General features: G+C 34.0%; 2 protein-coding genes and 1 non-coding gene across 3 annotated transcripts; 2 read left to right on the top strand and 1 right to left on the bottom strand.

The window, feature by feature from the left end:
- The first annotated feature begins 2,140 nt into the window (after nt 1–2,140).
- LOC140823830 (telomere repeat-binding factor 1-like) lies at nt 2,141–6,116 on the top strand. Its single transcript, XM_073185339.1, has 6 exons — nt 2,141–2,925; nt 3,047–3,264; nt 3,791–3,875; nt 4,865–4,948; nt 5,108–5,452; nt 5,805–6,116. Exons 1-6 carry the CDS (start codon nt 2,776–2,778, stop codon nt 5,826–5,828), a joined length of 906 nt encoding a protein of 301 aa, XP_073041440.1. The 5' UTR covers nt 2,141–2,775; the 3' UTR covers nt 5,829–6,116.
- A 2,109-nt stretch (nt 6,117–8,225) lies between these two features.
- On the top strand, nt 8,226–8,297 carry TRNAP-CGG (transfer RNA proline (anticodon CGG)). Its single transcript has one exon. It is a non-coding gene; the product is annotated as a tRNA-Pro (tRNA).
- Nucleotides 8,298–9,608: 1,311 nt separating this feature from the next.
- LOC140824394 (endo-1,4-beta-xylanase 5-like) lies at nt 9,609–10,858 on the bottom strand. Its single transcript, XM_073185985.1, has 2 exons — nt 10,052–10,858; nt 9,609–9,962 (listed from the first exon to the last, which is right to left on the bottom strand). Exons 1-2 carry the CDS (start codon nt 10,856–10,858, stop codon nt 9,609–9,611), a joined length of 1,161 nt encoding a protein of 386 aa, XP_073042086.1.
- Nucleotides 10,859–12,784: the final 1,926 nt, after the last annotated feature.

Raw genomic sequence — 12,784 nt, 5'->3', positions numbered from 1 at the left:
AGGATTTGAATTTCTTGACAGCTATAAAATCGATTGATTTCCGTATGATCCACGAAGACAAAAATTGTTTGGGAGGGTCAAAATCTGTTCTTTAAAATTTCTTTGGAAGCACCATTTCATTTCATGTAGTACCTTGGACTGCTTTTGTGTTAGGCCAGGGCCTCGGTGAAGCCCATTTGTTGTAGAATATCGCTGGTTATTGGCACGATATGTGTATGGATGTTGGATCCAGAAGTACTGGATCGAGTAACTCTCACACCAAGTCCTAAGTTGAGGTTCATTATGTAAGCTCCTACCATGTCTAAGTCGAGGAGCTCTCGTAATTCTGAGCTCATCATCAGGTGCTCAGCGCTCAAGTGTAAGAGCTAAGGAGCTAAGAGTCGAGGAGTTTATTTGTATAGGATTTATTGTCTGTGTGCGCTTGTAGGAGGAAATTTGCAACTAATATTTGGTGCTGTGTTGTGCAGTTTGGCTGCTCTATGCTGCTGTTGCCTCCTTGATGCTTGCTTCTGAGATGAAATTATGGATGGACTGCCTTTGTTGGGAGATTTTCAATAAATATTGTACTTGACATTGAATCATATTTGATCATGTTTTCAGATTAGATTGTTTCCCTTTTTACAGTAAATGACTCTACATATCGCTTGTCGTCTCCTCGAATTTCTTATGTAGCTGGTTATGCTTATTGTTTCTGAGGTTGTTTGTTTCATATATGGATTATATTCACCACCTTTTTTTGCCTCACATATCTATTGAATCATCAAAGTAAAAAGTTCAAACTTACGTGATCTTATTTAGGGAGTGCTTGCAAGTGAAAATCGGAAAAAAAAATCACTTTTTTAAGCCCTTCAAATATTATTTTTACACTTCTTGATTATATTTTGATTTTTGTGATCGAAAGATACATACATCCAGATCGTTTCACAAGAGATCTATTCTAACACAAAAGACACACTAGACACACAAGTAAGTGTGTATACATATGTGTGTGCTATGAATGCTTATAAATTTTTTATATATATTTTGCAAATAACCTGTTTTCAAGTTAGTTTAATGTGAATAAATGAATCATCAATTAGTGATTGATATGTAAGTGTCTTAAAAGTAGTAATGTATCAATCACTTTTGAATAATATATAATTTAGATTAATAGTCACAGTATATGCATATTGAGTGTGGGCGACATATTCTGTGTGGAATTGATTTGCAATTTTGTATATTACGATTTCATTATTCTTTAATAATTAAAGAGAAAATAATCTGTATACTTGAGAACAAATGATATTTTCGAGCAACATGTTATATCAAAATAAATCAATGTAATTCTTAGTACTTAATTTACATTTAAAATATATTGGTTTACATTGTTATAACTAAAAAGATCACATTAAAACGACCATGTTAAATTTTATTGTATATAATATATAAATATTTGAGACAGACAAAGTCATTTTGATCGTTACGTTTGGAGCAACATTTTGTTTTCAATTAATCTTTCGAATTTAAAATAAAAATATACGAAGTTTATCATATCATCGATTTAACATATTGTATATAAATATTAATCTAAAATCTTTCGGTATAACATGGACTCACTCCTGAATCACAAATAAACCCTATCAACGTTTTGGTGTAGGAATTAGGGTCAACCTTCCTTCTCCATTATAAAATGTATAAAGTTATAGAAATAAAATGATAAAAATATAATAGGAACCATAAACTATTTTAGTTTGATTCTTGTACACATAATTGATTATCTGCTCCGTTTGTCTCACATATGTAAGTGGATTTGGGACTCCTGCTGTGGCTGAAAACATAATATCAGCTTCCATCTGATAAATTTTAAATTTTTCTGACACACCTCATCAGATGATCAACTGATCATCTCGTGTAAAAGTGCACAACACCTAATATTGTGTTTTCAGCCACAACAGAAGATCGATTCGGGTTATCTTTTTTCGTCAAGATGCTTATATATTTTTTCCTAATATTATACCTCATGTTTTACTAGATTATCTTATTAATTTTATTTTATAAATTCTTTCAAAATGATTTTAATAAGATTTCCACAAAAAAAAAGGATTTAATAAGTCAATTACCTATTTAATATTTCATTTTTAATGTACATAGAAAATCCACGTGGGACGATAGGCGAGATACAATACAAACACCACCCTTGCGCACAAATTATGGGGTTGTGCCGAGGAATTCGTATTACGTAGAGAAGGCGATGAACTATAAAGGGCGAGTCAATTCCAAGTTCAGATATTTAAATCAAATTAGAAATCTTTAGATTTCTAATTACGCTACTTCACTTTCCTCGTTAATTCCTGATTTTCTGATCGCGGTTTAGAGAATTTTGTTATCTGCATCCTGTGATTAGGGTTAAGATTTGGGTTTACACGGCGCTTTCTTAATTGCTATCCTCTTGAAATTTTGGTTCAATTTAGGATAATTTTGTCAAATTTGCATAATTTAGACGTACGAGAACTCTGATCAGTTAGTTCTCTTTGCCGCTTTATTTTTTGTCAAATTGTGGATTTTTTTGTCGAGGAAGTAGGATCTGGAGTTTTTTTTATAACCAAAATGAATTTAATTAAATATTTAATAACATTGACATTTAATTTGTTGTAAATGTAAGGTTTGATTTCATCTTGATAAGGATAGGACACTGGAGCAATTCCAGGCCTTTTGAGTTTTAGCTAGAATATGCAACCATTTGCATACTTTTTGAGCTGAATTCGTGAGCAGCTGTTATCTTCCTAAAATTTGTGGATGGGAGCGCCAAAGCAAAAGTGGACTCCTGAAGAAGAAGCAGCTCTTAAAGCTGGGGTCCTTAAGCATGGGCCTGGGAAATGGCGGACGATCCTCAAGGATCCACAATTTAGTGAAGTTTTGTGTCTGCGATCCAACGTTGATCTCAAGGTAGGTATTTTCTTCTGGCTTTGTAGCATTTTATGTTATCGTAATGGTATTCATGAAGTATAGATGCTGAAAAATTCATGTGCTTATGTTTTAATAATATCAATGGATTAATGTTTGTTAGGACAAATGGCGGAACATTAGTGTCATGGCGAATGGATGGGGTTCCAGGGAGAGGGCTAGGTTAGCGTTAAAGAGGACACAACCAGCCCATAAACGTGGAGGGAGCTCGATGGCTCTTTTGACCTCTAGTCAAAGTGATAAGGAAATGGCTGATCCAAGCCCTCTTACCTCTTCTGGAGGTTCTTCACCAACTGATGGTCCAAAGAGAGCTATAATGAGGTTAGTTGTTTAATGTGACAGCTTCACAATTTTTGAACTTGTGTTTTAAGAATTGATCCACCTGACAAGTTGTGTATTGTCCAATTTTCACGCATGCGACTCATTGTAAAGTTTTACTATGGCATGTAGGCACTTCCTTCGTCCATAAAAGTAAATAAAACAAATTAGCAAATAATTAATATATGCACCTGGAGAGAAGTATAGGAACAAAAGCATGGATGAGTTATATAGCATTTTTATTTGCTTCTTGGGATTAGGTACTCTAGGTTGTTTACTCATTCTACATGCCTTTGAAGTAATGCCTGGGTTTTTCTAATGTGCAAGTTTCTTCATATGCTGCCCATGCTTATAGATTGATTCAAGGCTTTCAGAGTAATATATTCATATCCTGATTTTTGAGTTCAATACTTGAATGAAAGATCAGAAGAGGATAAGGAGATTATTTATTAGTATCTTGGGACGATTTTGCCTGTACTGCTAATAATTAACTACTAGGATGCTTATTTTCTTTACTTTGTTATCATAGGCTCGACAACCTCATTATCGAGGCCATAAACAAATTGAAGGAGCCCGGGGGTTCTAACAAGACAACCATAGCCACATACATAGAGGTGCCTTATCTACTTAAGTGTATTAAATGAAGTTGAATTTATTCATTAATCGGGTTAAAGAAGTAGTCTATCTGAATATTGGCTTCTAAGAATTCCACATTGGATAATATATGTTATAGAACATCACAACCCCTTTGCCATGTGCACCATTAACACAAGGAATGCATTATAGTTATTTACTATGTTTTTCTATTCCAACTTTGCCCTATTGGTACACTTTTTCTTCCTCCAAACAATTATGCGATGGTACAGAAGTACCATACAAATTCATGAAAACCATTTCAAGGAACCTCTTCTTTTGATTTGTTTTTCTTTTCTGGTGTTATATATGTTATAATGGTTCATAAATTAATTTCACGAATTCTTAAACCGAAAGTGGTCTTAAGAGCCAGTTTTGGCGCAAAACATAATTTAGGCGTATACTTACTCTTTGGCAGATTTTGTCCATAAGAAAAATGTGTTTTTTGCACTGACGGGTTTGATTTAATAATTGCTTGCAGGCAAGAAATGCCCATGTGCCATTTATAAGAAATCAAACAATATTTTGAGTTTCATTGATTGTAGATATTTTGTTTCTGAATAGGGTTACACTACTTATTTCATTGACGACTTAATTCGAGAATATTTCTCTTGTGAATTTAAGTTTGACCATCAATCAAAAAAGGGTGATTCAGTCTTGTAAGTGTTGACTCTAAGTTGGTGCATCTTGAAAATTGGATACTTTGGGGGCGGACAATTTATCCATATTTGTATAACATTCCTGATACCAGTGGAATGCTTATTAGGCTTCATGGTTTATATTTTTACATTAGAGTAATCAAAGACCAGTGATAGTTAAACATCTTTTGTCTTCTTATTGCAAACCAAAGACTAGAACTCTTCTTTTGGGTATTCCATACCCACCTGTACACCATAGAAATCATAATATTTAACTAGAGGAATCAAATTGAGTAGCAGCTATCTTCTTCTGATCTTAACTGTTTCTGTAGGATCAATACTGGGCACCCCCAAACTTCAAGAGGATATTGTCAGCAAAACTGAGGCACTTGGCTACAAATGGAAAACTTATTAAGGTATTATTGGATTTTAATTTCCAAACATTCTGGCTATTGATTGCTTCTTCATTTTGAAAGACAACTAAAATTAGAATAGAAGGTTTAACTTAAACGCTAGTTTGATGAATTTGAAGTTGTGTTTACTTGAATTGAGATATTGAAGTCTGTTTTTTGCAGATGAAACGCAAGTACAGAATAGCTGTGACATCCAAATTTTCTGAAAGAAGCAAGAATCCATCTGTCTCCCTTCATGAAGGAAGACAAAAGATTTCTCGAAAAATTGACTGCGATGATGTAAGTGAAAAGTCTCAGATTGATTTAGAGTTAGCCAAGATGAGGCACATGACTCCAGAAGAAGCTGCAGCAGCTGCAGCTAAGGCAGTTGCTGAAGCAGAAGCTGCAATGGCTGAAGCTGAAATTGCTGCACAAGAGGCTCAGGTAGCTGAAGCTGATGCTGAAGCAGCTCAGGCTTTTGCAGATGCGGCATTGAAGATGCTCAAAGAGAGAGACACCCCTCAAATGGTAAATATATTTTAGCATTCTTCTGTTCTTTTTTATCATTGTGGAAACTTCAATAGACTCCTTGCTGTAAGTTCATTTAATTGTAAATGACGATCATGAGAGAGTAATTGAATGTTTCTTGTGAATATGGAAAAGAATATAGGCTCGTGAACATGAGGTTTACGAATTATGTTCTAGATTGAGGATGCAATTAAATGTACAACATAATTATTGGTGATCTGTCCTAAGTTTATTTCTCATAATATCCTTTATTTGGTAGTTGGATTTGTTCGAATTGCCGGTTTGTTTAGTTGAACCACAGTACAGATAACGTACTCTCTATTTCTGCATGAACTTATTTTGTTGTTTGCAGAATGTACAGATGATTCGTGCTTAAGGAGGTTCGATTTTTTTGGCAATTTTCAGCCAAAGATTCTGGCAGACTAAGCCTGGTTTTTTTCTTCTGCAAACTTGGTGCTCCACGACTGTAAATACAACGAAGAGTTTCTGGTAAAATTCAGGGATCTATGAGCAATTGTGGGACTTTTCCGAGCTTGGTGCTCCACGCGGGCCACTTGCTAAATTTTTTAAACGTTCTGCGAAGTTTATTGTATAGTTTTTCCATGTATTCTTAAAATCTTGCATCATAAGCAAAGCAGTGATAGGACGAAAAGTAACTTAAAATTATTATTTTGGATGGATTTTGTTCTTGTTTCCAATTCAAAAGTTTTGAAAACAACTTTTGGTAGATTTTTTAGCAGGAAAAGTGTTTGGTAATCAATAAGATATTTAGAAAACTTTTTGTGGTTTGATTGATGAACGTAAAATGCTTCACTTCGAAAATTTGTTTGTGGGAAGTTCATAGTATTTTGGGAATGATTGAGTCATTTTTTTATTTAAGCAAAATGGAGGGATAATGAATGAAAATCTAATTACTCAATCGACGTGATCAGGAGACGTTTTATGCATTTAAAATAAGCAACATTTTCATGCATTGGTATTTATTAACATTAAACATTTTGCCTTAATATTTTCCAATTTTTCCTTATAATGATTTCTTACTCCACACACAAAATGGATGTTAGACCAACATTCATGTTTGGCCATGTGGTTAAAAAGGGCGTCGTATGCGATCAGATAAAATAAACCCAAGTCCACTAATCCTTTGTATGTTGTCCGAGTACAAATTTCATGATACTACTACATTTAAACCAAACAAACGGGTTGGGCTGCCAATTTCGTAGCCCGGCCAAATGGTGGGTCGTCACGGGTTGCGGGTCAACCCTCCCTAACCGTCTAATATAACTAAAAATTGACGAGTTGATTCGTCTCATCTCATCAAATAAACGGGTTGTATTAATAATAATATCTCTACCTGTCCAAATGATAGGTTACGAGCTGACATATATTGGTTTTTTTATATATGAACAAAAATGTAATATTAAATTGGTGTGATCGGTTCAAACCAAAAGAATTTTATAGGGTACAGAGGCTTTATAAAATAATAGAGATTTGTTATTTATCCTTATAACTACCATCTTCTTTATTTATTTTTTCAATTTGGAAATAATTATTACTGTTCGGAGAGCACTTTTAGTCTAAGACTATTTCTCAAGCAAGGCAGACGATAAGTCATCGAAGAGGTCATACCAGCACTCGTCAAGCAACAGTTACAAAATAACATTATTCTTCATGTAAGATTCTCTCATCGGAGATAGACCACCCCTCTACAATAAGCCCTATTAAATAAGGCGGTCACAGATGCTGCCGGAATTCATTTGATCAAGAGTGAACAGCTGAGAGTAATGACATACTTCCGCTTTCTTGGTCTGAGAAATGTATTGTTGGAACTGGGACGGTAAAACCCGTGCATCTTAACTATAGCTTCACAGTACCTAACCATTAAGTACGAGGCGATAGAATTCCAAGTCCTATTGTCCGTCGGAACCATAAAACGCCTCTTTATCAAAGGACACTTCTCCAAGACAAGCTTGTTGACCTCATGCGGTGACACATTGATTCTTTCAATTCAAGGCCAAGGTAGGGAATGGAAGAACTCGAGCATTCCTAGCTTGCCTTATTCTTTCCCTCCAGAGAGCCGACCGACTAATGCTCGAACTCTTGTTGGAATCCGAGCGGATACGAATAGAGAGCGAAATATTGAAATACTCGGAGAATCTCTGAGAAATTATATGTCCGAACATACCTGTAAAATAAAATATTCGGATATTCCCGAATAGGACAACCTTTCGAATTGCTGCTAAATCCATGGGCAGACAAGAGACAATCTGGTGAACTGAAACATCTTAATAGTCGGAGAAAATTCCACTGAAAGATTCAATTTAGTCATTCTTTCTCATAACTACTATTTTCTATATTTATTCTTTCAATTTGGAAATAATTATAATGTCAATTTATCTTCGGATATAACATGATGTTGTTATTTACACTCTATTTTTTGTCATTTACATTCACATACGAATAAATTTTACACAATAAATGAAATTTAGTTAATATATAATGGAGTGCAAATATCATCACCGAATATAAATTCTATGTTTAAAATTCCTATGGATTCCAATCCGAATCAGATTGGATCTAGCAAGCTTTAAATATAAATGTCCCGTTCATCGTTTATCACATAAATATTGCTGAATTTTATCTATTTTTGGCACTTCGCTTTTCATTGTAAGCTAAAAGAATCAGTGTTGGCGAATTTGGTCCAGGAACAGTAAGTAAACAGCCAACATGTACCATTAATAAATTAATAAAGGTTACCAATTCATATCCAACCGGGCATTTGGTCTAGTGGTATGATTCTCGCTTCGGGTGCGAGAGGTCCCGAGTTCGATTCTCGGAATGCCCCGATACTTTTCTACGAAATTTTTTTATTTCTTCATCCAGTACTAGCTTCGGTGCATGCATATACTATACCTGGCGATTTAATGTGATTTTATATAATTAATTATTACAATTCGTAAATTTGTATAATTATTTAAAATTATTGTTTTATGTAATAAATATATTTAAATTTATTTATTATTATAAAAAATAAATATATAAAAAATGTTTATATATTTTGAAATATCACTCGAATTAATATAACTATCTTCTCTCGTTAAATTGACTTATTTATCATTGTATTCGGTATTTTGATCGAGTAGAACTTGTTATTTTTTAAAAATGGATTTTTTTTTTTATAAAATCATATATTATTCTCTCTCAAAATTTTAAAGAATAAATATTCTCAAAACATATAAATTCTAGATGAATAAATTTTGACTAAAAATTTTAATTTAAAAACAATAACACCGACAAAAAATTTTAAAAATATAACTATTATTATTATCTTTGTTGTTTATCTTTTTATTTTAGTTGTGTTCTTCTCAGCGGCTGTTGAATTTTTAATCTTCGAAATTATTCAATGAGAAACTGAGTATATATTAAAACAATCTATTTATAAATATGAATTTGTGACCTCAAGATTAAAGAGTAAATTTATATAATGTTTTTTAACATTTAAATTTATTATTTTAAGGTATAATTCATTCAAAAACAGAGCAGTTGTCAAATTTGACTGCAAATCTATTTTTTAGATTTATAGACATTAAATTGTAAATTTAAAGTGATTTTTCCTTTTTAACATTTAATATGAAGTTGTTTCATTATTAAGTTAGGTACATATATTTAATTTGATGTTTTCTCATTACTCTATTGATATATTAGATACATATTATGATGTTTCATATACTATTTGATTTAGAATAGGTCTCTTATGAGACGGTTTCACGAATTTTTATTTATGAGACGGGTCAATCCTACCGAGATTCACAATAAAAAGTAATACTCTTAGCATAAAAAATAATAGCTTTTCATGAATGACCAAAATAAAATACTTGTATCAAAAAATACGACCCGTGAGACCGTCTCACACAAGTTTTCGTCTCTTATATTAATATAAATATAGCATTAAAAAAATCAGCTTTTAAGTTTTCGGAATAATTATTTTTAAAAATATATCAGTCCTTTTCGAACTCTACGTCAATTTTTGAACATTAATTTTATCGAAAAAGTGCTCAAATAGAAATAGAATCTAGAAAATTAAACACATATCGAGTATCATTTTCATTACTATAACATATCAATTTCATCACAACAAATCCATGCAGCCTTCATTTCATATAAATATCCTCACTTCCATTGCTTCGTTTTTATCGACGGGAAGGACTTGAAAACTCTTTGATATGCTGATATTCCCCTTTCTCTTGTGTCCTACATTCGCCTCGTAATCTCCATGAAAGAGCGAAACATTGAAGTAGCCGTCGGAATCTGTGGATCCAACCAAGCCGTCGTGCCTCCATTCCCGGATTACCTCGTCGACTACGTCTCCGGTTTTCAAGTTCTTGAAATTGTCGTCTGTGAGACACATTTGGTAGCATGTCCCGTTTGGCTTCCATGATCCCCACATTATAATCCCACGGACTCCTGGATGGGATTTTAGCTCCTTTAAAAGTTGCTTTAGATACAATTCCTGGAGAATAAAGGGTTGCATAATCTGTTATTTTATATGTTACTCGAGTTAGAGATTTATGAGAACTTTGATATCATATTTATGTTTACTTGGTTAGATCTTTTCGAAACATCCAGCTCAGTGATCCAAACAGGCAACTTCGACGCCGCGAGAACATCAATGGAAGTTCTCACATAGGCCAAACTCGGAGTGCTGAAGTGAGATTCCAACCCAATCGACAGAGGTCCATGATACCCTTCTCGCCTAATCTGCTTAATCTTCTCTAAATACATCGCTGGAGTCGACCTCGCATCCTCCGGCTGCTCTAGCGTATTAAACTCGTTCAAGAACAGTGGCGTCTCTGGATCGATCTCCTGCGCTGTTTTGTAGAAAACCGCGGGTGTATCTTTCCCCAATTGGCTCTCGAAGAACGAGTGATGCAGATTCTCATTCAAAACATCCCAATGTATCGCTCTCCCTTTGTAATGCCGCATCACAGATCGCAGCCGCCTGTCTGCCGCGATGGGAAGATCCGTAAGCGGGAGGCGTTTGACCCACCACGGCTGGCGCTCACTTTCTTCCCAGAAGACGTTGTGTCCGCGGACCATGACACCATGCTGGGCGACGAGGTCGAGCATGGCGTCCGGGACTGAGTAGTTGGCTTGGCCTGGGAAATGCTCGGTTTCGTACCATTTCATCTCGTTCTCGAAGACGGTGTATTTGAATCTGGGGAAGAACCAGTCGCGGTAGGCTTGATTGGTGAGTATGAGGTTGCTGATGGCGTTGCCGAAGGGGAATTCTTGGCGGAGTTGTTTGACGGAGATATTGGCTTTGGATAATGGGCGCCCGGATTTGTTGACTACTTGGAACCTCACCACCCTCTTCCGTATCTGCATGTATAATCTCATATCATACATTACTTTATCCTTTTTATTTATTTTTATTTTAAAATCATTAGTAATATTGTTTATTTATTCGGGTAAAATAACCCTTTTAGTGCGTGAGTTATCATGTTTTTTATTTTCACTTTTTAAATTGTTAAAATTGGATTTTAGTAATATTTTTTTGGTAAGTTTTTAGTTCGATTACACTTGATGTGGTGCATGTACATTTTTTTGTACCACATATTAAAAACTCTGATTAAAAAAAAACTAAAACACAACTTCGACAAGTTAAGATAAATAAAACAAAATTATGACAACTTCAATTTGACAATTTCTCTAGATTTAATGTTTGCATACCTCTTCAGTATTTTGAACTTGATGATCCTCCCACTCCTCTTTGGTGAAAGGTTGTAGTGAGACGCTATCGACCCATATATCCACTTGTGTACTGTTACTCTGCGGGATTAAGATTTTCATATATATATATATATATTCATCCAAAAAATCAAGAAATTTATGTGTATAGATTTCCAGTAAAATGTAAGAAAAATAATATCCCCAGACCGGAAAATAGAGCTCATAGGAGGCAGTATCTTTGACATTCACCCCACCCTTAAGCATGGACCAGCATCCCGCCTCGGCCATGACCCATCCGACGGCATCGTCGTGATCGTCGTTCTTTATCACAGCTGCTACGAGAGTCGGCCCTTCACTTACCTGTATCCAAGCTACAAAATAATTATTTTTAATAATTATGTGTGTGAGAAATATTTATAAACCGATAAAAAAAAAACATTCACACATACCCGAAATAACGTAGTATTTATCCTTATCCAATTGCACTGTCTGTTTGACACTGCTGTGTGAGTGATTCCTTTGCGAAGCTATAACGTAGTTGTTACCATAGGATTCTTGTTTACTTATATTTGCATGTCCAAATGTTCCCCAAGAATCCAACCCTTCATTAAATTCCGGATTCTTTATAACCCCTCCCCCATATTGTGGCCTTAAAGGGCTTGGCAAACACTAAAAAAAATATAATAAAAAATAAAAAAATTAACAGTACGTTGTTAATTTCGTCGCAAAATTGCGATTTTTTGGTAATGATTCAGATAATGTATTTGAAATTGAAATTTTCAGCAATTTTATATGTTATTTATTAACGAAAAGAGTTTAGGTTTGATCGATATCAATTAATTACCTCGCCGGTGTATGAGTGATCGTATTTCACTGCAAAGACCTGAAGACCTAATTTTCAAACACAAATTGAACAAGTACAATTTTTTTTAGATAAAAGAGTTTGTAGATAATTGACTATAAAATCAAAGAATAAGTATTTGTTAGACGATTTTACGGGTCTATATATATGTGAGACGGATTGAGTCGGTATATTTACTATTAAAAAAAGTAGTTCTTTTGAGTTTTGAAATAAAAATTAATATTTTTTTAGAGATCGAGTCGGATTGGAGATCTATCTCACAAAATTTATCTGTGAGACAGTCTCATAAGAGTATTTTGAAAATGTGAGTAATTACTCGTGCAAAACTAACATTGTTTAATTACTTTAAAAAGATTTTATCTTCTCAATATATACACTTGCACAAAGTAATTTGATTGGTTAATGTATAGACAACAATATTAGTGCATTTTCGAAAATTTTAATAAAAAAGCATGAACAAGAAAGGAAAATATAATGATAATATAATTACTAAATTGAAAATTTGAATAAAATATAGAAAAAGTGATACCCAAAAAACAATTTAGTTAAACCTGAAGCAAGAACCAAGAATAACACCCAACGAAGCATCGAACCTCCAGGAATTTCCATGGTGGATCGTAGATTAATTTCCGGCAAGGTGGTTTTTCGATCGATCGGAGAAATTATGCCTCCACACAAATATTTATATACTCTATCCAAAATCTCGAAATCGCTAAAAACATCCCGGATAAAGACTACTA

Source organism: Primulina eburnea, chromosome 2, assembly GCF_022965805.1.
Source record: "Primulina eburnea isolate SZY01 chromosome 2, ASM2296580v1, whole genome shotgun sequence".
NCBI lineage: Eukaryota > Viridiplantae > Streptophyta > Magnoliopsida > Lamiales > Gesneriaceae > Primulina > Primulina eburnea.
This window is presented reverse-complemented; position numbering and strand designations above follow the sequence as displayed.

Excerpts from the sequence above, each read along its gene's own strand:
- LOC140823830 (XM_073185339.1), top strand. The coding sequence starts at position 2,776 with ATGGGAGCGCCAAAGCAAAAGTGGACTCCTGAAGAAGAAGCAGCTCTT. Across the intron at positions 3,876-4,864 it reads CCATAGCCACATACATAGAG|GATCAATACTGGGCACCCCC; the intron begins GTGCCTTATCTA and ends CTGTTTCTGTAG. Across the intron at positions 4,949-5,107 it reads CAAATGGAAAACTTATTAAG|ATGAAACGCAAGTACAGAAT; the intron begins GTATTATTGGAT and ends TGTTTTTTGCAG.
- LOC140824394 (XM_073185985.1), bottom strand. The coding sequence starts at position 10,858 with ATGTATGATATGAGATTATACATGCAGATACGGAAGAGGGTGGTGAGG. Across the intron at positions 9,963-10,051 it reads TTTCGAAAAGATCTAACCAA|GAATTGTATCTAAAGCAACT; the intron begins GTAAACATAAAT and ends TTTATTCTCCAG.